This window comes from Diachasma alloeum, unplaced genomic scaffold (assembly GCF_001412515.2).
Source record: "Diachasma alloeum isolate Michigan unplaced genomic scaffold, Dall2.0 Dall_scaffold_00271, whole genome shotgun sequence".
In the NCBI taxonomy this organism is placed as follows: domain Eukaryota; kingdom Metazoa; phylum Arthropoda; class Insecta; order Hymenoptera; family Braconidae; genus Diachasma; species Diachasma alloeum.
The window spans coordinates 1,728,355-1,751,257 of NW_021680410.1; the positions used below are offsets into that span (position 1 = coordinate 1,728,355).

General features: G+C 35.9%; 1 protein-coding gene across 1 annotated transcript in view; it reads left to right on the forward strand.

Moving 5' to 3' along the window:
• LOC107037805 overlaps positions 1-22,903 on the forward strand; it is a 150,512-nt gene that overhangs the window by 113,257 nt on the left and 14,352 nt on the right. The window contains exons 4-8 of the mRNA XM_015256558.2: positions 12,425-12,759; positions 14,222-15,717; positions 17,304-17,454; positions 17,700-17,858; positions 21,489-22,771. Of these exons, the coding sequence (XP_015112044.1) occupies positions 12,511-12,759; positions 14,222-15,717; positions 17,304-17,454; positions 17,700-17,858; positions 21,489-22,771 (3,338 nt within the window). The 5' untranslated portion in view covers positions 12,425-12,510. The remainder of the gene's footprint in view (positions 1-12,424; positions 12,760-14,221; positions 15,718-17,303; positions 17,455-17,699; positions 17,859-21,488; positions 22,772-22,903) is intronic.

Consider the following 22,903-nt stretch of genomic DNA (forward strand, 5'->3'; position numbering starts at 1 on the left):
GTAATCTGGGAGCGAAGTAAAATTCAATAAAAAGTGTCAATCGTCACGTAAATTCTACGATCTGTTCCGTAAAAATTACTCATCCGTCCGACGCCTCACGGCTAGCCATGAGTCACCGTGAGGGGGAGATTTTAACAACACGTTCCGTAATTTTTCCGGAACTTTTCGTAAAAATTCTTAAACATCCAAGAATTTTCATGTTCTGAGGCATAATAACTCTTGAAGTTTCTATTAGATTTTACAACTTCCAGAAAAATTACGTGACTTTTTCGTATTTTTTTGTTGACAGACCCGAAAATTTACTGAACGTTTCAGATTTATTCTCTTATATTCCTATAGAAATTCACTGAAAACGATTCTCGCTTGCGGATTACGTGAAATGTTCCGTAATTTTTCTTGAATATTTCTCTCCGTGCAAGGCAAAGTCTTGATAAGGCGAGATCAACCCTTGCTCAGTGCACTTTACTGTGCATTTACACTGTTAAAAATTTTTGTCTGAATTTTCCGTGCCAAATTCCGGAAATCTTTATCGTGTTTCGATTCCACTGAAATTTCAGAAAATCTTGTCATTGAACATTTAGAATTTCGTGGAAAAATCAAACAACTGTAATTTTCCGTTCCATTTTTCCCTGAAAATGAATAAAAAACTAGAAAATTCTGGTAAATATACACGGAGAGAAATTTTTGATAAAACTTGTCGTACCGTTCTACAAAAGTGTATCAAGAGTCATTTTTTCCTCATTTCTATCCCGAAATTTAGTAAAAAATAATATATGATGATCAAATTTTATTCTACGTTGGAGAAATTTTATCCTGACGCATAATGAATTTTATCTTTTCAGTCCAATAATTTGTATGTAGATAACGAAAATCCTAGAACGGTTGGTAAATTTTACCCTACTGGTACAGTAATTTTGGCTCTACCGGCACGGTAATTTTTATTTTTATCAGGATAAAATTTCATAATTTTATAGAAAAATCAATGAACATTATAAATTTCAGTTCGATTATTCCCCAAAAATTAATAGAAATCAGAAAAATTCGTGTAAATGCATTCTTCAATTCGTCTCCAAAATTTGAAATTTCATAAAAAAATTTGAAATTTCATCATTTTTTTCTCTTCTAAAAATTCCTTGTCAACTGTCCATTTCAATTTTTTCCCAACATTCGGGCTCTTTTATCCCCCAGATGCAATACCCTAAACAAGGATTGATTGATACTCATCATTTTTCACGTGAGAATATGTCGCATCGAACAAACGAAGTCTGATTAGAGAATATGCGTTATGAAGAGTGATTCATCAGATACGAGTGCATATTCCTCTTCCGAATCCAGAAGCTTTTTTCTTTTAACTACCCATGTAAGTTCGATGACTCTGCGATCGGTGGAAAAATGCCTATCATAAACCGCTGCCACCTCTCTATCGTCACGCATCACTGGGTACTTTGTGCCGCTCGCGTCCTCGAAGACGACGCGCTCCAACGATGTAAAGGCCGCTATACTACAATACCGGGGAGATACAACGCAACATTATGGATACGATCATGTCTGACAGATACTGGGGGAACGGGAGGATATCTGCGGAGTTATTTTAGCTGAATAAGACATAAATGCATTCACATAGGGGTGAATTAAGGATCTTGTTCTTCATTTAGGAAAAATTATCCACATCAGACGTTTTAAACACGCCAGAATATCGTTTTAATTTGTAAAAATATGTCTCTTATGAATTGGTGGAAAATTACTCCTTAAATTTCAAGTAAAAAATTCGGAAAATTTCAACATTTTTTTGCATGAAATTTCGATTTGTTGTTACTGATAAAGCTGGAAATTTCTGAAATATTCAAATTTCAATTTTTGAAATTCATGTGACAATGAAAATGATGGAAAATTCAATTGAATGTGATGCCCATTTGTCGTAATGAGTTCATGGAAATTTCATGAAATATTTCATCTCAAATTAAAAATGAAAATTCAAATGCAACACATCAGGTGTTTCAAAAACGCGAAAATATCGTATGAATTGTTGGAAAATTACTCCTTAAATTTCAAGTAAAAAAGTCTGAAAATTGCAATATTAAATTGTTCCCATGAAATTTCAATTTGTTGTTACTGATAAATCTTGAAATTTCTGAAATATTCAAATTTGAATTTTTGAAATTCATGTGACAATGAAAATGATGGAAAATTCAATTGAATGTGATGCCCATTTTTCATAATTGAGTTCATGGAAATTTCATGAAAGATTTCATCTTAAATTAAAAATGAAAATTCAAATGCAACACATCAGACGTTTTAAAGACGCGAAAATATCGTATTAATTTGTAAAAATTGTTCTCTTATGAATTGTTGGAAAATTACTGCTTAAATTTCAAGTAAAAAATTTGGAAAATTTCAACATTCAATTTTTCATATGAAATTTCGATTTGTTGTTACTGATAAATCTGTAAATTTCTGAAATATTCAAATTTGAATTTTCGAAATTCATATGACAACGCAAATGATTGACACTAATTTGTGAAAATATCGAAATTTCAATGCTTTTTAAATGGGAAAATTTTCGCTGGAATTTGACATACATTTTTCTTTAATTAATTGAGGCTCATCTGGGGCTGAACACATCCAAATTAGCCGAGGACGTGTTTAAATGACCCCTTATTACCCATATTGTTTCTAGAGAGCATTCGAAATTCCCAATGACGAAATCCCTCGACATTTAAGTTCCACTAAAATGTGATAAAAATGTCCAAAAAGTGTACCGGCAACATCAGCCAAAACCTTCCACCAATTCACCATTCAAACCACAATTCTCAATTCAAGAATTGTCCCCGTGTATGCATCCCCCCACTAATTCCACGAACTCAATGAACATCGCGAAAGAAATGACCACAACCAGAAGTTAAAAAAAAACCGTGTTATTGAGGGAAAAAATGTTGAACAAGAAACATGCCTTAGTCGTAAAGCAAGAGTCAGACGAAATTCTGAGAAATCAAAGCAATTCCACGCACACAGACTCGCAATCGGGATAACTCCAGCGGCCCCATTGGTATCCCCCTGGAGTTAAACCCATGCGGTACCCATAGAACTCTAGAAAAGTGCCATCTCCCCCCTCCCCGCCGCCTCAATCCTTGGCTACGCACCATTGCCGGTACAATGTTGCTGGAAATCTCGTAATCCGAAAGATCGTTAAGCGCGCGAAATCCTGTTGCCGGTACGAACGATAGTCAAGGAAGGTGTATATACCCAGTGGTACACGGGTACTTGGCCAATATCTATCCGCTTAATCTTCAGCCTCAAACATCTGCCACATGAAACGCCAACAATTACGTTTGAATAAAAATAGTGAATAGCATGAGTGCAACAACTAGTAGATTTTCTGGTAATTCATACAAATATACAACTGCACACGGAATAATGATGTTAGTTAAAACACAGTGTAGTGAGAGTTACTAAACTGTCTGGTGGATGTTCACTGTCTCGTAATTCTCGGGAAATGAATACGATAACGTATCATGCACGTTATACCTGGATGACGATGAACTTTCGTGGAGAATATAAAAGTTATGGTACACTGGAATTTCAACATCCGCTGATATCTGCCACGGTGGGCTCGATTATGTGGAGAATAACGTACAGAGTTTTGATGAAGCGTGCGGAAGACGACCGAGTAACACGCATCTGCCCCTTGATCATCCCAATTATGCATTATGTTGTTGATGTACCGGAGGCATTCATGTAAGGTATTCCATGCCAAATGCGTCAACGGCTGACCCTCACTGATAGACTGATTAGTGATGCCGTCGAGACTACACTGTTAAAAAATTTTCACTGAAGTTTCCAGGCTTTAGTCTTGAAATATGAAACAAGCGACGCTTTCATTGAAATTTCAGGGAATTTTACAATTGATTATTTTTCCAACCCAAATATCGGGCAATATAATTGGCCCATTCGACATCACGTGGTACAAGCTACAGGGTTTTCAACTGATAATTTTTTGATAATTTTCTCTGGTAGTTGCTATATAAAAAACAAAACATCATGCAGTCGAATTAACCCCTCGTCAAACTGACAGATTGAATTCAATTGTGGTAATCCGAGGATTTTTATTCGAAATGAGTGTTAATTATACAATTTTCGTTTCTCAATTGTGAGTTTCGTCTCATGGTCCAATTATATTGCCCGACATTTGGATTGGAAAAATAATCCCCCGAATACCACACGAGCTTCAAAATTAATCGGGCATTTTCCTCAAGGTTCCCTGCATGCAAACGAAATTGTCAAGTTTTTCAGGGTGAAAAATCACATCCATTCGTTAACAATAACTAATCCTCTCTATCAATGCACGCCCTTTTGGAAATTGATTGATTGGGGGCGCTAGAAAAACTATCTCTCAATTTTTTTCAGATTTTTTCGACAGCCCATTTCGGAGATATGATTTTTTAGTTTTTTTTTTCATTAACGCGGATCTGTTCAACCAATTTTATGACGGTTCAAAATTTTACATTTTCTACCATCTATAAGAAAATTTTGGGTATTTTTTTCAATCTCTAGGTGGTCATAATACCAAATTATTTTTAAAAAAATGAAAAACTAGAATTTTCAAAATTATGTTACCTTTTATTTTTCTCAATTTGGTATTATGAAGACCTAGAGGTTGAAAAAAAAACTTAAAATGTTCTTATAGATAGCAAAAAAGTGAAAGTTTTGATGCGTCATAAATCAAAATAGGATGAATAGAACTGAAGTTATTGAAAAAAAAACGAAAAAATCAAGAAAAATTCATATCTTCGAAACGGGCTGTTGAAAAAATCTTTAAAAAATTGAGAGATAGCTATTTTAGTCCCCTAATCGTGGAAAAAATCGAGATCAATTTCCAAGAGGGTGAGGGTCAGCCGTTGACTCATTCGACATGAAATACCTCATATTGAAATTTCAGTTTCTTAATTTTTTTCGTATGAAATTTATTATTCTGAGTTGTTGAACATTAAAATAGTACATAACAGGAATTCAGAGCAATGATTTTTATACGGTATGAGAAAAGAATGATATATTGATAACGTATCAACAGTCGTTTGATAATTATTTTCATCAACCGAAGACTTTCAAATTTCACCAGGGTTCCCCCTTGAAAAGTCATATTTCATTGTGAGTGGATCCTCTCACAGGCAATTATTATTTTTGTTCAGAGCATTTTATTATTGAGAATTAATTCCTGTAATAGGGTTAAAAAAATTGAGAAAAAAACAGATTTACGTTGAGCGAAGCGAGCTCGCGTTTAGCGTGAGTAGAAACGGAATAGTTGGTCAGACACGCCGGCAATCAATCCTATTTTACTAAAGATGAAAGAAACGTGAAGTTGTTCTATATCGAAATATCTCGAAACTGCCTGACCGCTAATCCTTAATTCTGATTGGTCAATATGTGACACGAAGTTATTCACAAAAAAAAACACGCGGCATTTTCAAATTCTTCAGTGACATAATTTCAAATTCTTCAGTGGTAAATTTTTTTTTTCACGTCATATATATATATATAATATATATATTTCACATGTATATATATATTATCGGTGAAATTAATCAATTCTGTCCTTTTATGTAGACTGATTATTTTAAAAAATTGAAGATAATTAATTGAGAATGAAAAATTCTTTATAGATTCTTTTACTCTACTTCGCTATTCACTTCAATCATTAGTCGAATTCTCTTTGATTCATTCTCAATATTTATAAGGTATTCATGAGAAAATGAAATTCAATGAATTCCATTTCTTCATTTCAACAAAAGAAGAGATCAGCGCGCGCGAAGGCGCGCGCATAGATCTTGTTCTTATTTAAAAGACACACAAATGGTACGTAAAACATGCGTCAAATAGCGGCGCCAAAGGAATCGTAATCTTCCCGTGACATTGAATTTCTTTTAGGGGAAAAATGTAATGAAATTTCACATTTCACTGAAAATTTAAGGAAATTCAAAATTCTTGGGCAGCGGGAGGACGAAAATTCCCTCAATTTACTTGACTTTTTAATCAAAACATTAATATTCAGGACCTTATTACACAGAATTTCGATTAGTTACAAATTTTAGAATATATTCACCTGGATTTTCCGCATTTCAATGAATTTTTATGGAAAAATGTAATTTTAATTTGGAGCTTTCGATGTTATTTTCATAAAATTTTGAAATTTTGCATGATGAAATTCTTTGAAATTCCACAGAAATGAAAAAGCAATGATAATTTGTAAGAAGTGTTCCAGAAATGTCAGGTAATAAACATGAAATTACAGATTTCACTGAAAACTCAACGAAATCCAAAATTATTGAGCAGCAGGAAAACGAGAATTCCCTAACTTACTTGAATTTCACTAAAAAATCGAATATTCAAAAGAGTTCACCTGAATTATTCTGATTTCTATTAATTTTCATGAAGTAATTCAACTGAAATTGAACTTTCCATATCATTTTTTTGTCATAAGATTTGGCATTTTCCATTTGCGGAAGGTCAGAGAGTATTGACGAAATAATTACGACATTGATTAAATTGTCATAGTGCCAATTGTAATTATTTCTCAACATCCCCTGACCTTCCTTGAATTAATTAACTGGAAATACGCAATAACATCTCCTTCTTGCAACGGCAAATTAGTGAATTGACATTTAAACTGAATTGAACTGAATTTTACAGCTTCCATTGATTTTTCCTACAAATTTTCAATTTCAAACGACAAAAATCATTCAAATTTTCGGTGAAACTGCAATGCGCCAACAATTTCCAAAAAAATGTAGCGAAAATGAAAAAAAAAATGTCAAAAGTGAGCTCGTGCCATCAATTACTGATTATTCTTATTACTAATTATTATCGTGTTCAAGTTCCACTGAAATTTCAGGAAAGCTTGTCAATATTCCATTAATTGTCTGTTCAAATGATCTGGAAATCAATAAAACATTTGATTTTTCAGTTCGATTATTCGGTGAAAATTCATAAAAATCAGGAAAATTCAGGGAAAAATGGAAAATTCATATCGTTTTGTTTCCGGATATTCATGTTCCACTGAAAACTCATGAATTCCCGGGAATTCCACTTAACACATAAAATTTCNCCATGCCAAATGCGTCAACGGCTGACCCTCACTGATAGACTGATTAGTGATGCCGTCGAGACTACACTGTTAAAAAATTTTCACTGAAGTTTCCAGGCTTTAGTCTTGAAATATGAAACAAGCGACGCTTTCATTGAAATTTCAGGGAATTTTACAATTGATTATTTTTCCAACCCAAATATCGGGCAATATAATTGGCCCATTCGACATCACGTGGTACAAGCTACAGGGTTTTCAACTGATAATTTTTTGATAATTTTCTCTGGTAGTTGCTATATAAAAAACAAAACATCATGCAGTCGAATTAACCCCTCGTCAAACTGACAGATTGAATTCAATTGTGGTAATCCGAGGATTTTTATTCGAAATGAGTGTTAATTATACAATTTTCGTTTCTCAATTGTGAGTTTCGTCTCATGGTCCAATTATATTGCCCGACATTTGGATTGGAAAAATAATCCCCCGAATACCACACGAGCTTCAAAATTAATCGGGCATTTTCCTCAAGGTTCCCTGCATGCAAACGAAATTGTCAAGTTTTTCAGGGTGAAAAATCACATCCATTCGTTAACAATAACTAATCCTCTCTATCAATGCACGCCCTTTTGGAAATTGATTGATTGGGGGCGCTAGAAAAACTATCTCTCAATTTTTTTCAGATTTTTTCGACAGCCCATTTCGGAGATATGATTTTTTAGTTTTTTTTTTCATTAACGCGGATCTGTTCAACCAATTTTATGACGGTTCAAAATTTTACATTTTCTACCATCTATAAGAAAATTTTGGGTATTTTTTTCAATCTCTAGGTGGTCATAATACCAAATTATTTTTAAAAAAATGAAAAACTAGAATTTTCAAAATTATGTTACCTTTTATTTTTCTCAATTTGGTATTATGAAGACCTAGAGGTTGAAAAAAAAACTTAAAATGTTCTTATAGATAGCAAAAAAGTGAAAGTTTTGATGCGTCATAAATCAAAATAGGATGAATAGAACTGAAGTTATTGAAAAAAAAACGAAAAAATCAAGAAAAATTCATATCTTCGAAACGGGCTGTTGAAAAAATCTTTAAAAAATTGAGAGATAGCTATTTTAGTCCCCTAATCGTGGAAAAAATCGAGATCAATTTCCAAGAGGGTGAGGGTCAGCCGTTGACTCATTCGACATGAAATACCTCATATTGAAATTTCAGTTTCTTAATTTTTTTCGTATGAAATTTATTATTCTGAGTTGTTGAACATTAAAATAGTACATAACAGGAATTCAGAGCAATGATTTTTATACGGTATGAGAAAAGAATGATATATTGATAACGTATCAACAGTCGTTTGATAATTATTTTCATCAACCGAAGACTTTCAAATTTCACCAGGGTTCCCCCTTGAAAAGTCATATTTCATTGTGAGTGGATCCTCTCACAGGCAATTATTATTTTTGTTCAGAGCATTTTATTATTGAGAATTAATTCCTGTAATAGGGTTAAAAAAATTGAGAAAAAAACAGATTTACGTTGAGCGAAGCGAGCTCGCGTTTAGCGTGAGTAGAAACGGAATAGTTGGTCAGACACGCCGGCAATCAATCCTATTTTACTAAAGATGAAAGAAACGTGAAGTTGTTCTATATCGAAATATCTCGAAACTGCCTGACCGCTAATCCTTAATTCTGATTGGTCAATATGTGACACGAAGTTATTCACAAAAAAAAACACGCGGCATTTTCAAATTCTTCAGTGACATAATTTCAAATTCTTCAGTGGTAAATTTTTTTTTTCACGTCATATATATATATATAATATATATATTTCACATGTATATATATATTATCGGTGAAATTAATCAATTCTGTCCTTTTATGTAGACTGATTATTTTAAAAAATTGAAGATAATTAATTGAGAATGAAAAATTCTTTATAGATTCTTTTACTCTACTTCGCTATTCACTTCAATCATTAGTCGAATTCTCTTTGATTCATTCTCAATATTTATAAGGTATTCATGAGAAAATGAAATTCAATGAATTCCATTTCTTCATTTCAACAAAAGAAGAGATCAGCGCGCGCGAAGGCGCGCGCATAGATCTTGTTCTTATTTAAAAGACACACAAATGGTACGTAAAACATGCGTCAAATAGCGGCGCCAAAGGAATCGTAATCTTCCCGTGACATTGAATTTCTTTTAGGGGAAAAATGTAATGAAATTTCACATTTCACTGAAAATTTAAGGAAATTCAAAATTCTTGGGCAGCGGGAGGACGAAAATTCCCTCAATTTACTTGACTTTTTAATCAAAACATTAATATTCAGGACCTTATTACACAGAATTTCGATTAGTTACAAATTTTAGAATATATTCACCTGGATTTTCCGCATTTCAATGAATTTTTATGGAAAAATGTAATTTTAATTTGGAGCTTTCGATGTTATTTTCATAAAATTTTGAAATTTTGCATGATGAAATTCTTTGAAATTCCACAGAAATGAAAAAGCAATGATAATTTGTAAGAAGTGTTCCAGAAATGTCAGGTAATAAACATGAAATTACAGATTTCACTGAAAACTCAACGAAATCCAAAATTATTGAGCAGCAGGAAAACGAGAATTCCCTAACTTACTTGAATTTCACTAAAAAATCGAATATTCAAAAGAGTTCACCTGAATTATTCTGATTTCTATTAATTTTCATGAAGTAATTCAACTGAAATTGAACTTTCCATATCATTTTTTTGTCATAAGATTTGGCATTTTCCATTTGCGGAAGGTCAGAGAGTATTGACGAAATAATTACGACATTGATTAAATTGTCATAGTGCCAATTGTAATTATTTCTCAACATCCCCTGACCTTCCTTGAATTAATTAACTGGAAATACGCAATAACATCTCCTTCTTGCAACGGCAAATTAGTGAATTGACATTTAAACTGAATTGAACTGAATTTTACAGCTTCCATTGATTTTTCCTACAAATTTTCAATTTCAAACGACAAAAATCATTCAAATTTTCGGTGAAACTGCAATGCGCCAACAATTTCCAAAAAAATGTAGCGAAAATGAAAAAAAAAATGTCAAAAGTGAGCTCGTGCCATCAATTACTGATTATTCTTATTACTAATTATTATCGTGTTCAAGTTCCACTGAAATTTCAGGAAAGCTTGTCAATATTCCATTAATTGTCTGTTCAAATGATCTGGAAATCAATAAAACATTTGATTTTTCAGTTCGATTATTCGGTGAAAATTCATAAAAATCAGGAAAATTCAGGGAAAAATGGAAAATTCATATCGTTTTGTTTCCGGATATTCATGTTCCACTGAAAACTCATGAATTCCCGGGAATTCCACTTAACACATAAAATTTCATAACCATTTTTTCCCTAAATCCGATTCAATGTCACTCCCATGAGATTTACTACAATATCTTCCTTGAAATTTCAAAAAATTCCTAACAGTGTAGTGCAAACAGTAAACAGTTGTTTGTTGGTGTACAGCAACCGGTAAAACTCACCATTATCTGAAACATTGATCCTGATAGTTCTAGTGCACGACCACTCGGCTTTTTTTCCTCTCATTTTCTTTTTGCAATGGCAATTTTTTTGCTGAATCCTTCCTTTGAAATTTTTTTTATCGTCATTTTTTGTTAATCCACCGTTTAACCATGGTCACGAGTCCGGGGCTGCCGGTTCGAGGCGGTCTGTGCACTCATCGGTTAACGGTATTTCTCGTCGATCCTCTCTTTACGAGTCCTACGAGAAACACAACGTAGCGAATGTTGCAGGTTGGGGCATGGCGCAGGTGCTCTCACCGAACTCGTCTTCTCAATGAACGCGTGAGGAGGATGAGGAGGGGGAGGAGGAGGGAGGATGGAAAAATGAAAGAGCGAGATGGAGATAAATGTTGTGAGAAGTTGAGAGTTTGGAGAGAGGGTTGAATCGGATATGCTCTGCAGAGGGACAAGAAGGTTAATCCGTGTCTAACTGTAAGATAACCGGCCTATCCGGATCGGCCAGACATGGCACATAACGATTTCCAGTGTTACAGTGCAATCCCTCGAGCAGCGGCTCATCTCAATGAATTTTTAATTGAGTCAACACACTCCCAATCCCACAGTGGTGAAAAAATTTCGCGGAGTTTTCCGGAAAAATAGCGAGAATTCGATTTCAGGGGAAAAAGTCAATGGAATTTCTAGTTTCTCTGAACATTGAAGGAAAGTCCCTCTTTCTTGCGGCAGGAAGACGGAAATTTCCGCAATTTACATGAATTTTTAAGGGAAAATGAATATTTACTGCCAAATTCCCTTGAATTTTCAAAGAATTGCTTTAAAATTCTTGGAATTCCGAGAATTTTTTAAGGAAAAATTCAGGGGAATCTGGAGTGCAAGGAGAGATTTTTCTGAATTTTCATTAATTTCCTTGGAATAATTAAACTGAAATTTACGTGAAATTGTGAATTTTCAGGATAAAAATATCCTAAAGACGGTGTCAAAATAATATTTTTAATACTATATTACAAAAAATATTATAACATTAATAATGTTTTAATAATAATATTTTTAGATATTTATTCCTATATTAAACAATATAATATTTTGATTGTAATATTTTGTATATTTTAACGGTAATTTTTTTTGGCACAAGTAAGACGTGTTTGAGAACTTTGCTCTCAGTGTAGAAAACACTTCTGTTGTCTTGAAAAATTAAATTCCCTTAAATTTTCAGGCAATTCCTTTAAAATTCTTGAAATTTCATAAATTTTTGCAGGAATTTCCTGAAAATTCCGCGAAATCTGGAATTCAAGGAAAGATTTCCCTGCATTTTTCTAATTTTTCATTGATTTCCCCGTAATAATTACACTAAAATTCGCCGTTTTCACGAATTTATCCACAAAATTACGAATTTTCCATTGACAAAATTCCTTGAAATTTCAGGGATTCTTACCGGAAATTTGAGTGGAAAATGTTTAGCATTGTAAAAAACACTTCTGTTGTCTTCAAAAATTCAATTCCCTTAAATTTTCAGGCAATTCCTATAAAATTCTTGTAATTCCATAAATTTTTGCAGGAATTCCCTGAAAATTCTGCGGAATCTGGAATTCAAGGAAAGATTTCCCTGAATTTTTATATTTTTTCATTAATTTCCCCGTAATAATTAAACTGAAATTAACCGTTTTCACGAATTTATCCATGAAATTGTGAATTTTTCAAACTCTTACCTGAAATTTCAGTGGAAAATTGTTAACAGTGCATCATTTAAACACCTCCAACAAATCACATAAACAGTAAAAAATAGAAAGAAGAATAACGAAAAACCATTTCCACTTTAATTTTTTTTCCAGATGCAAAATGATCGATTACAAGACGAGTCCCTGAATGCGAGGACGGCAAGATAAAAGACGCCGAGGATAATCGTATTTCCAGAAAAATGGGAAACAGCAGCTCCCATCAACACTGTCCGACGAATTTAGCATCTCAGGAGATGGGACGCGGTTGGACACAATCATTTCCCCGTGAATTGACGCGACACCACTCACAACCCCCGGGGCACAAGGTCCTGCCTGAACCACCCAATCAGCGTTTACGTGCTACCAATAATGGTAATATCATTCACAACGGTGGCACCATAAGTGGCCGAAGACCATCAGCTTTGACGCTGCCGCACGATCTTAACAAGGTATACTATCGCATGCATCAGAATCCGGAATTTATCGCCGTCCTGTGTTTCGCGGTGTTCATTATTGGGGGGAAGAATACACATGGGGGGGGGGGAAGGGGAATCAATTGTTGTTTCGTCAAATATTTCATTTGATGTTTATGGGGATTTTATTCAGGGAAATGATCAATCTATTTTTTTTTCCATTTATGTAAGACGAAATAATAGTACATCAATGTTGGGAAAAAAGATGGTGACCTTGAATTCGTATTAAGGGGAGGGGGGGTCATGAAATTTCAGATTTCATTGGAAATTCAATGAAATTGTAAATTTTTTAGCAACAGGAAGACGCGGATTCCCCTTGAATTTTTAAGTAATTGAAATTTCAAAAATATAATTACTTGAATTTTCCTGATTGCTATTAATTTTGATGGGATAGTTGAAGTGATTAAAGAAAAATTTGCAGCTTCCATTCGATTTTGTTCATGAAATTTTCAATTTTTCATTTAAGGAAGCTACGGTCAGGGGATATTGGAAAAATAATTTCAATACTATGATAATTTAATCAACATCGTAATTATTTCTACAGTGACCTGTGGGCTTTCTTAAATTCTATAACATCATGGAGATGAGAACAATCATTGTGTGAATTTTCAAAGACCTATAGAGTGATAAAAATTTCCTAGAAGTGTACCTGTCATTGCAGATAAAAATTTTAACAATACGATTTCCTTTGCTATTGAACTATCATTGAAAATGATTAATTTTTATAAAAGTCTCATGAAATTTTATTAATTTTCAAAGATTAGTTGGATTGAAATCTCTAGTTTTTAGTGATTTTGTCATGAAATTTTTAATTTTTAATGAGCAAATTCCTCGAAATTTCAGTGGAACTGTAGTACGACAAAAATTTCCATCAATTGCAGCTGAAATTTCAGCCAGAATTTGTTAACAATGTAATTTAATTTTCTTTTAAATTGTTAGTCGAGATAAAATGATGTTTCTATAAAATTCTTAGGCAATTCTATTAATTTGCATGAAATAATTGAACAGAAACTTACAATTTCCATTAATTTTTCGATGACATTTCACTAGAACTACAATATGACAACAATTTTCAAGAATTGTAGTGTCAACCAATTGACAAAATTTTTACTGAAGAAAATAAAACAGCGAATTCAATTGCTCAAAATTCCTCGAAATTTCACGCAAAAATGAACAATGTCATTTCATTTCCTATCGAATTATTTAAAATAAAATGAAGTGATGTGAAATCTACTGTGTCCCCAGATTTCTCCCTAAAATTTTGAGATCTCACTGTCTAAATTTCCTTCAATCTCCCCCAAAAATCATCAACAAAGTTCTTTAATTTGTTACTGAATTGCTCAAAAAATCGAAATAATGTCAAGCGACATGGAAAATATCTCTTTCAAAGCCTAAACCATCAAATTCATTCACCCCACACTACCTTTCCCTCCCCCAGCAAGAGGCACACCGCAGCAGAAGTGCCTCAAACATGGCACCCCGTGCCCGCGATCACGGCAACCACCACTACTGCAGTGGTCACTACCGTCCCTGCAACGGCAGCTGCCGCGGCTCGGAAATGATGGAAATAAAGCGATTCGGAAGTGAGCCGGACCTTCGTTACTCCCCAACCGAGCCAAGACGTCACAACGAGACCCGTCACTCTGGCTACTACCCCGAACGGGAGAGCCGTTACCGCGGCAAAAAGAAGTACAAAGCCCCAGCACCGCCGACCAACGGTGATGGCTCATCACCAGACTCTTACAAGTGGGAAATTATCGGCCGAGAGCGTGAAAATATGAGACAGGAGGATGATCCCAGCGTTCAGCCGCCACCAAGAAGATCGAGACTCTTCAAGACCCGTGCCGAGACCAAAAGACAATCAAGTAATTGGCAGTCACAGCAGGAGAATAACGACAGCCTCTTGGACAGCGACAGAAGATGGCGCAGCGGTGATAATCGAGGATCCGGCAAAGAGAATAGATCGATATTGAGGGAGTATCACGAGCAGGATCGATGGTCCAGAGACGACAGGAAGAGATCCAAGAAATTTGACGGTAAGAACACGCTCCAGCGGAGTCTATCGAGCCCGGAATTCCAGGCTGAATTGATGCAGGTCGCGAGAAAAGTCCGTAACAAACTCAGTTACAACAAGAGAGTTGGACCGGTTGGTGCTGCAACAGTGACCACCACAACTGAACAGCGCACTGATTTGCGAATTTCAAAGTCTATGACGTCCATCATCGATAGCACGAGGGATAATCAGTGTGATCGCAAGAATGCCCGAGTGACACGAGGCAAAAACAAGAGTGTTGAGGAGCCATTGGAGAATAGACGTGATGAAATTCGGAGTTCAGCGAGATTTAATGGTGATAAAAAATTTCAAGAACGTGCTAGGAGTGAGAACGGAGTCATTAGGAGCCATCAGGAAGTACGTTTATACGAGGAGAGCAGAATGGACACTCAACATGTTGAGGAACGTGAGAATGTTAGCCACAGGAGAAGAGTTCGTGAAAAGTCGACGACCTATGAGGACAAGGTCATTGGTAATGATTGTACTGATTTCAATGGGGGTGGCAAATTATTGAATGGACAGTGTCATGGGGAGAAGAGAAATGACAGGGTAAAGATGGCTGATGGTGGCTGTAAAAATGAGATGAAGGGGGAGGTGGGTAGAACGAGGTCGGATAGCCCGGGACAGCGGTTGTGCAGAGACAGAATAGATGTCAGGGGTCAAGGTTCTGGGAGAGAGAGTACGCCGGAGCCACCGAGGGGAGAGAATGAGAAGATCGCGGATAACAGGAGGAGAAGAAATGAGAAGGTGGAAATCACTGGGAATTGTGAGAAATGGACAGCTGGGGGTAAAACGGAAAAGTATCAGGTGATGGCTTACGAGAATAACAGCACGAAGGAATCGATGGAGATCGTCAAGAAGAATTGGAATGTCAACAATGGGTGAGCTGTCTTGAAGCGTTTGCTTGCGACATTAAGGATATCCAAGTAGTTCGGCAATTTTTTCGGGGGAAAATCCTATTTGCAGTTTATGGAGTAGGTCGAGAGTATTTTTTAGGTAAATATGAAGTTTAGGTTTCGAACCTTATGTCGAGAAAATCATTCTTGAAAGAATGACATTTAAGACATTGCGTCCGTAAGAGCTGCGTACTCTTACCTTCAGTCCAATAGTTTATAGTCTTGAAGTATTTACTTGTACGCGGAACCGTCACTTTGATCGTTATAATTTCGAGATTTTGCTTCAGAATAGAAGCCTTGTATTTGATCGATTTTTGGAGCTTCTAATTTTGATTGCAAGTGGTCTAGAATATTAGGAAATGTGAAGAAATGATGTTTTTAGGATCATGTCTGTATCTGTGTGACAACTTGGGTTTTCGGTGATTAATTTTGAGAAAATTCAACATAAATATGGTGAAATTTGGAGATTAAAATCTGAAATCTTGGGTCATTGTAACTATGATTGAACTCAACTTTGACGCGCTGTTTTAGCGCGATTCAATACACAGCTTGAAGATATTGCTGTCTTTCCGTTTTTCATGCAAAATCGCGTATGCACAATAACTTGAGAAAAAACGGAGATAGCAAGTTGAAATTTGGTATGATCCTAGCTCTTATAGTACTAAAGGTTGGTATTTTGGATGAGTGTAATCGACCAAGCGGTTCCTGAGATATGCAACCTTATATGTAAATATATTTCGTTTAATATCTCATAAAATGCTCAAAGAATTTGATTTTTTTCTTGTTCAAAATACTCGTCTCGACGGCTTCTGTTTAGATCAATCAAAATATTTGTACCCATTCATACAAAATTGTCGAGATATTGCCGAGAGTCAAGCGTGAAATTGAAGAAAATATTTTTCACAACATTCGTTGAAGAAATTCCCAAACCAATCTATTTAATAATGAAAAATTCGGAAAAGTATGGGGACGGCAAGATCTTCGGCAAAACTGAAATCTCGCACGGAGAGACATATTCAGTAAAAATTACGGAACAATTTGCGTAATCCGCAATGGTGAATTGTTTTCCGGAAATTTTTATAGGAATGGAAGAGAAGAAATCTGAAACGCTCAGTGAGTTCTCAGGTTCATCACCGAACAAAGTACGAAATTGTCACTTATTATGCCTCCAAAATCCAAAATTCTTGAACGTTCAACAATTTTTATGAAGCTAGTGAGTTATTCCTACGTTTCGTTCCGTAAAATTTCTCAATCGTTGGGGAAAAATTACGGAACGACTTATCCCCACAGTGGTGAGTCATCAGAGGGGTAGTTAATTTTTACAGAACAAATCGTAGAATTTACGTGACGATTCGTACAATTTCAGTTACGACTCACACTTTTTATTGAATTTTACTTCACCCGCGGATTACATTCCAAAACGTAATTTTAACGTTTTTTTCTGGTAATTTGTATTGAATTTTTCTCTCCGTGCGCTCGAACAAAAGTTGCTAATTTGGACGAAGTACTTGGATATCCTGAAACTCTAATCACAGATGCAGTGATAATGAACATTCAAAATTCGTATTTAGTTTATCGACGAAAGAGAAACAGCCCGCGAAGAAATTCTACTTTGATACCGAGGATAATAAAGTGGAGACGAGTACTCAGCACAAGACCAACCGGATTCAAAAGCGACTGCATGAAAAGGAATACACCAAGTCTCAGAATGAGGTTGATGAGGTAGGCTTTTGTGATAAACACATCCTGCCCATACTTTTCACGTATTATTTCATTCCTAATTGAGAGTCTCATTTCTCTTGTCTATTTATGCCCCTTCAGAGAACAAGTTGGAGGTAATTTTCATGATTATGCACATACCGAGATGTCACGACGATTAAATTTTTTCTCGATACAAACTCGTTGACATTTCTATGATTTTGGTTTACAGGAGTGTGTTATAGTTAACGAGGGATTATATTTTCTAGATAAAAATTCAAAACGAAGATATAGCCCTTAAATTACGTCCGACCTTGCCGAAGAAGCAATTGGAGATTCCGCGATTCTCACCGTCGGCTGCGTGGAGATTGTTGTCCGCCTTGGAGACACCAGGACCGACCATGAGCACAGCCAGTGAAGAAATGCCAGTGAGTATTGATTTACAATTATTCATAATAATATGAGTTATTGTCAGTAACTTGCAAAACCGGTGAATGCAGGAGAATAGGGAACTTGCATGATTTTCGAGCTACAGAGGTTTTTTTTTGCAATTTTTTTGGAAAAATATATGCAGTAACAATACGAATTAGTTGGACATGGAGACATTCATTCAATTACGAATTAGTTTTTTAAAATTCAACTTCTACACAGCTAATTTCGTTATTATTTTGATAAAAAATGTCAAATAGTCCGAAAAATATTTCTGAAAGAATCGAGAATATATTTTTAATATTTTAAGAATAATTTTACAGTTATTTTACATGAATGGTGCAAATTTTTACATTAAACAACTTTCAAAAAACTAATTCGTAATTGTTATTGTATACATTTATCCAAAAATTTGGAAAAAAAACCTCTGTAGCTCAAAAACTGGAGGCGCTGGACTATTTTCAACATTTTAGACGTCTGGGGGGCAAAGGAACAACAATTAATTTTTTCAATCAATTTTTTTGCACTAATTATTAGTTTTTAGACACATATAATCGATCTTCAATGCATGAGAAATCTCACACCGATATCCTACGACTTTTAAAACTCATAGTAGTCTCCCCTTAATCAGTTGTTACAAAATATCCAGACCACTTATCGGAAAACTTTTTACTCTGGACTGGTTCATAGACTACAAGGACTCCATTCATTTATCCGTAGTCTGGTCACAAATCGCGTCCCTGCGATGTTGGTCGCCTGCGCGGGGATTCCCCACTTATTTAGGCTTCAGCATTGCCGAATTCACTCCACATTGTCCGGACGCGTTTAGCGAGTTTCCGGGAACGTCGCGTCATAGACTATTTCATTTAACGTGGGACAAAATAATTCATCTGTTCGAAATAATTTGTTTTCTTTCGGAATTGTGGAAAATATCTTGTTCTAAAAATTACTACCATTTTTTAGACACTTCAATTAACAAAGTCAATTTTTTTCTTTAATTTTTCCGGTTAGCCAGTCAATTGTAATTAAGGGGTAACAGAAGGCCACCGTTTCCGCGAAATTTTCAAACAAATTTCTTGCTCAAAGTTATTAATATTTTTTGCATCTAAAGCACATCATCACCCTTATCTGCTGATCTTCATCATCGCCTCCTGGAGATTAAAGTGCTTTGATTTGTAAAAATATCGATAATTTTCGGCAGGAAATTTGTTCAAAAATTTGGAAAATTAAGGGCATCGTTACCCCTTAAAGAATTACGACGCGCGGCGGGGTTTCTCTCACAGGGTAACCAATCTAGGACTAAAAATATTAGAAAACTGGACTCTATGCTAGTTTTCTATTACTGTTGCTCTTCCCCTCCTCTCGTCCACTTGTAAATCATACTTATGCCCTTGTGAGACACTGGTCGCACGTGGAACTGGTACCACGTACACGTTGATAAACCGTTTGAATTCCTCGATTCAACCTCGGCACAACGGCACAATCTCGATTTTCCTCCAATATCGTCTGGAGCATTATGGCGTTAGGAGTGAAACGCTTCCCACTTTTAGTAGCCATCAAACCAACAAATGGGATAGAGAGAACCGTTGGACGAGGGGCTTGTTATTCATCTGCATTCCGTTCCAATGACGAACTATCATTACGTGATTTCGATTGAATGATTTCGTGATTTATAGCTTCTGCAGACCATCACTTCGGGGTAATATTCAAATGCGATGGAATGGTTTTCGCGCTTTCTTTACCGGAATGAGTGTTGGATTTCTCTCGAATGAGAATTGCGAGGATTAATGTTTGATGGTTGTATTGATAATTAAGAATTACACTGGTAATAAACCATTGAAATTGCATGGACAGGTGACTTGTAATTTTCAGGAGAGTGAGGTTTCTTTCGGTTTCGAGGACAAAAATTATGAGATTTCAGGTTTCACTGGGAATTGAAGGAAATTGTAATTCTTAAGCAATAGGAAGACGAGAATTCTTCAAGTTGCGTGAATTTTTAATAAAACGTGAATATTTGCGACTGATTAAATGAAATTTTAAGAGTATACTTTCCTGATTTATCCTGGTTTCTATCAATTTTCATGGAATACTAAACTAAAATTCATATTTGCCACTGATTTTTCCATAAAATTTTTAATTTTCAATGATGGAATTCCTTGAGATTTCAGTGGAACTATAATGTGATAGAAATTTCCAAGAAGTGTACCGAACATTTCAGTTCAAAATTTTTAGCAGTGTAAAGTAACGTCAAATAATGTGAAATTGACACAAAAAATATTCACCAAGGTTAGATTATGGATTTAAAACTCATAAATGTTGCCCTAAACCATGAACTATGGGTCATAAGGATCACAGAGGCCATAGGTAAAGACCGGGAAACGGGAAATAACAGGGAGAAAATTGAAGAAAAAATGCTGAATAACAAAAAAATCACGTGCTGGACTATTATTAAAAATAAAATGATACTTTAATAAAAGTCTTATGAAATTCTCTTAAGGATATCCAAATACTTTTGCAATTTTTTCTTCAGTAAAATGCTTTTCTACTTTTGTAGTCGAACCTCACAGTTCACATTTGAGCCATTTTATTATTTACACTCTGCAGATCTGAATTCAACTCTCGATATTCAACCGTTAGAAAACATTTTAAAAATCTGAAAAAAAAATTAGAAAGTTTACTTTTGGAGGAAGCTTGATAAAATAATTAAAAAATTGTAATTTTGAAAATTACGAGCATTTTGTATAAATAATTCAGAAACAATTAATTTTTTACAATAAAAATCATTAATCATTTGTTCAGAATCGTAAAAAATTTATTCATATTCACAATTTTACCAGAAATTGATTTAATGCTTGAAAAAATAAGATTTCCGGAAGTTTAAACAATTTCAGTTATTTATTTACAAACAACGAATGTTGAAAAAAATAATAATTTGTGCAAAATGTAATTTAAATGACGCAGAATACTCATGATTTTGTCAGTTGTCTGTACAAATTGTGAAAGAAACTTGGATATCCTTCATTTGCATAGAACAATCGCATTGAAACTCCTAGATTTCAACGATTTTCCCTAAAATTTTGATTGTCCAATCTCGAAATTCCTTGAAATTTCAGTGAAATTATATGACAAAAATTTCCTCCAACCGCAAATCAAATTCCAAACTATTTATAAATATACACGGAGAGAAATCCTATTCTAAAAAGAACATACACTTAAAGTCGATAACTATCGATATCTCGAATGTCTGTCACGCTTATTCCTCATTGGTTCCAGTTGTCAGAGGCGGCAAATTTAATTCATGATTAATTTAATTTTGAGTTTCAATTATGATTGTTACAATTACAGCGCACTGTAGCGCGCGTTCGGTCTCGTATTCAGTAAAAATTACGGAACTCACAGTTCACTCTCTGATTACGGAATCGACTCAGAAAATTTAAGTGACGGTATCGTAATTTTTCACAGGAGATTCAAGTAAAAATGACGTGACAGTTCCGTAAAATTTTCTACAACCACATTTCGCTCCGGAATTACGGAAAAGATACGTAATTTTTATTGAATATTTCTCACCGTGTAATGTTGCTAAAATCGATTCTTCCCCTGGGAACCGCTCATTTCCACGTGCCTTCCAGGTAATGTACGAAGAGCGTATCGAAAGGTTATCGAGGCCGCCCCCTCCCCTGATAGCCCTGGGTCCCCGGAGCTCCCACGACAAGTCCGGGGACTCCGGCATATCCGGGGACGCCGGAGGGCCGAACGAGGACTCCCCGAACATCAGCACCAACCGACTGAAAACCCAGGCATCGAGGCCCACCTGGACCCCCCAACAGGACCTCGGGGAGGAGTCTAGCAGTGACGCAGGTGTCGATTCGCCCCCCCCAATGCCCCCTTCCGTCAAATTTCCCTCCAGACCCCACGTATTCTCCCTCTCCCTCCCCAGAGACGACAATCGCCACACAGTCTACACAGTTGACAAGACAAAAGACAACGGATCCTTCAATTCCCTCCAGAAGATCAAAAAATCGGTGTCTGGGGCGTTTGGACTGGGCTCCGGGGAATTCGAGAGGAAGCGAAACGAAATGCTCGACGACAACTGGCTGCTGTCCACCAGTGCTCCCACATCACTACAGCACAACCAGGTGAACCACATCGGAAGTAACAGGGAGAATGGGGGCAACTCCCCAGGATGGGACACTAATTTCGCTGTTGAGAATTTCGAGGACGAGCCGATGGAGGAGGATAAGCCCGACTTTCCCGTTGTCATGAAGCCCCCGTCGTTCTCATATCTAGCGTCAGGAGGGCATGTGATGTATCTCCCCTCGTCCAACGGAACTGACCACAGAACCCAGAGCTTGAACTACAGGAATTCTCTCGGTGATGTGACCGCCAAAAACGCCATCTCGAAGAATTCGAAACCCCCAAAGTCCAAGGGTAGACTGACTGCGCCAAATGGCTTGACTAATGCATTCAGCAATGGGATAATCTCGGAGAAGTTCAAGGAGAACGGAAATCTCCATCGCGAAAGGTCCTTCATTAACCTGGGCCCGAAGGACCGTGCATCCATGAATTTCTCGAAATCCTGTGAGAATATCTCCGAGATGAAGCAGCGAAGCTGTTCGCCGTCCAACGAGCCGGAGAATCTACAAGATAAGAAGAATGATCTTAGTAATTTGAAACTAGCGATAAAGCCAAATCCAAAGGGTAAGCGGTTTACCTTCCAGTCGACGGTGAGGCAGATCGAACGCAGGAGATTGGCGGAAAAATTGTCACGTGAGGCTGAGGCCAAAGAGCGCCAGAGGAAGAGTGAGCTGGAGGCTATGAGGAAGGTGGAGGAGGAGTTTCAGAGGAAGCGAGCTAAAGAGAAGGCTAATATCAGGCAGCAGTTGAGGCTGTACAGTATGGACGAGAATTCGAGGTATGTTTGGACGGGGGAGAGTTGTTGGAGGGAATATATTTGATATTTGTTTCGTTAAGGCCCGGGTGGATTATCTCTTGAACGTGATCTTGATTGTTTTTTTTATTTTGATAATCTGAAATGATCTCCAAT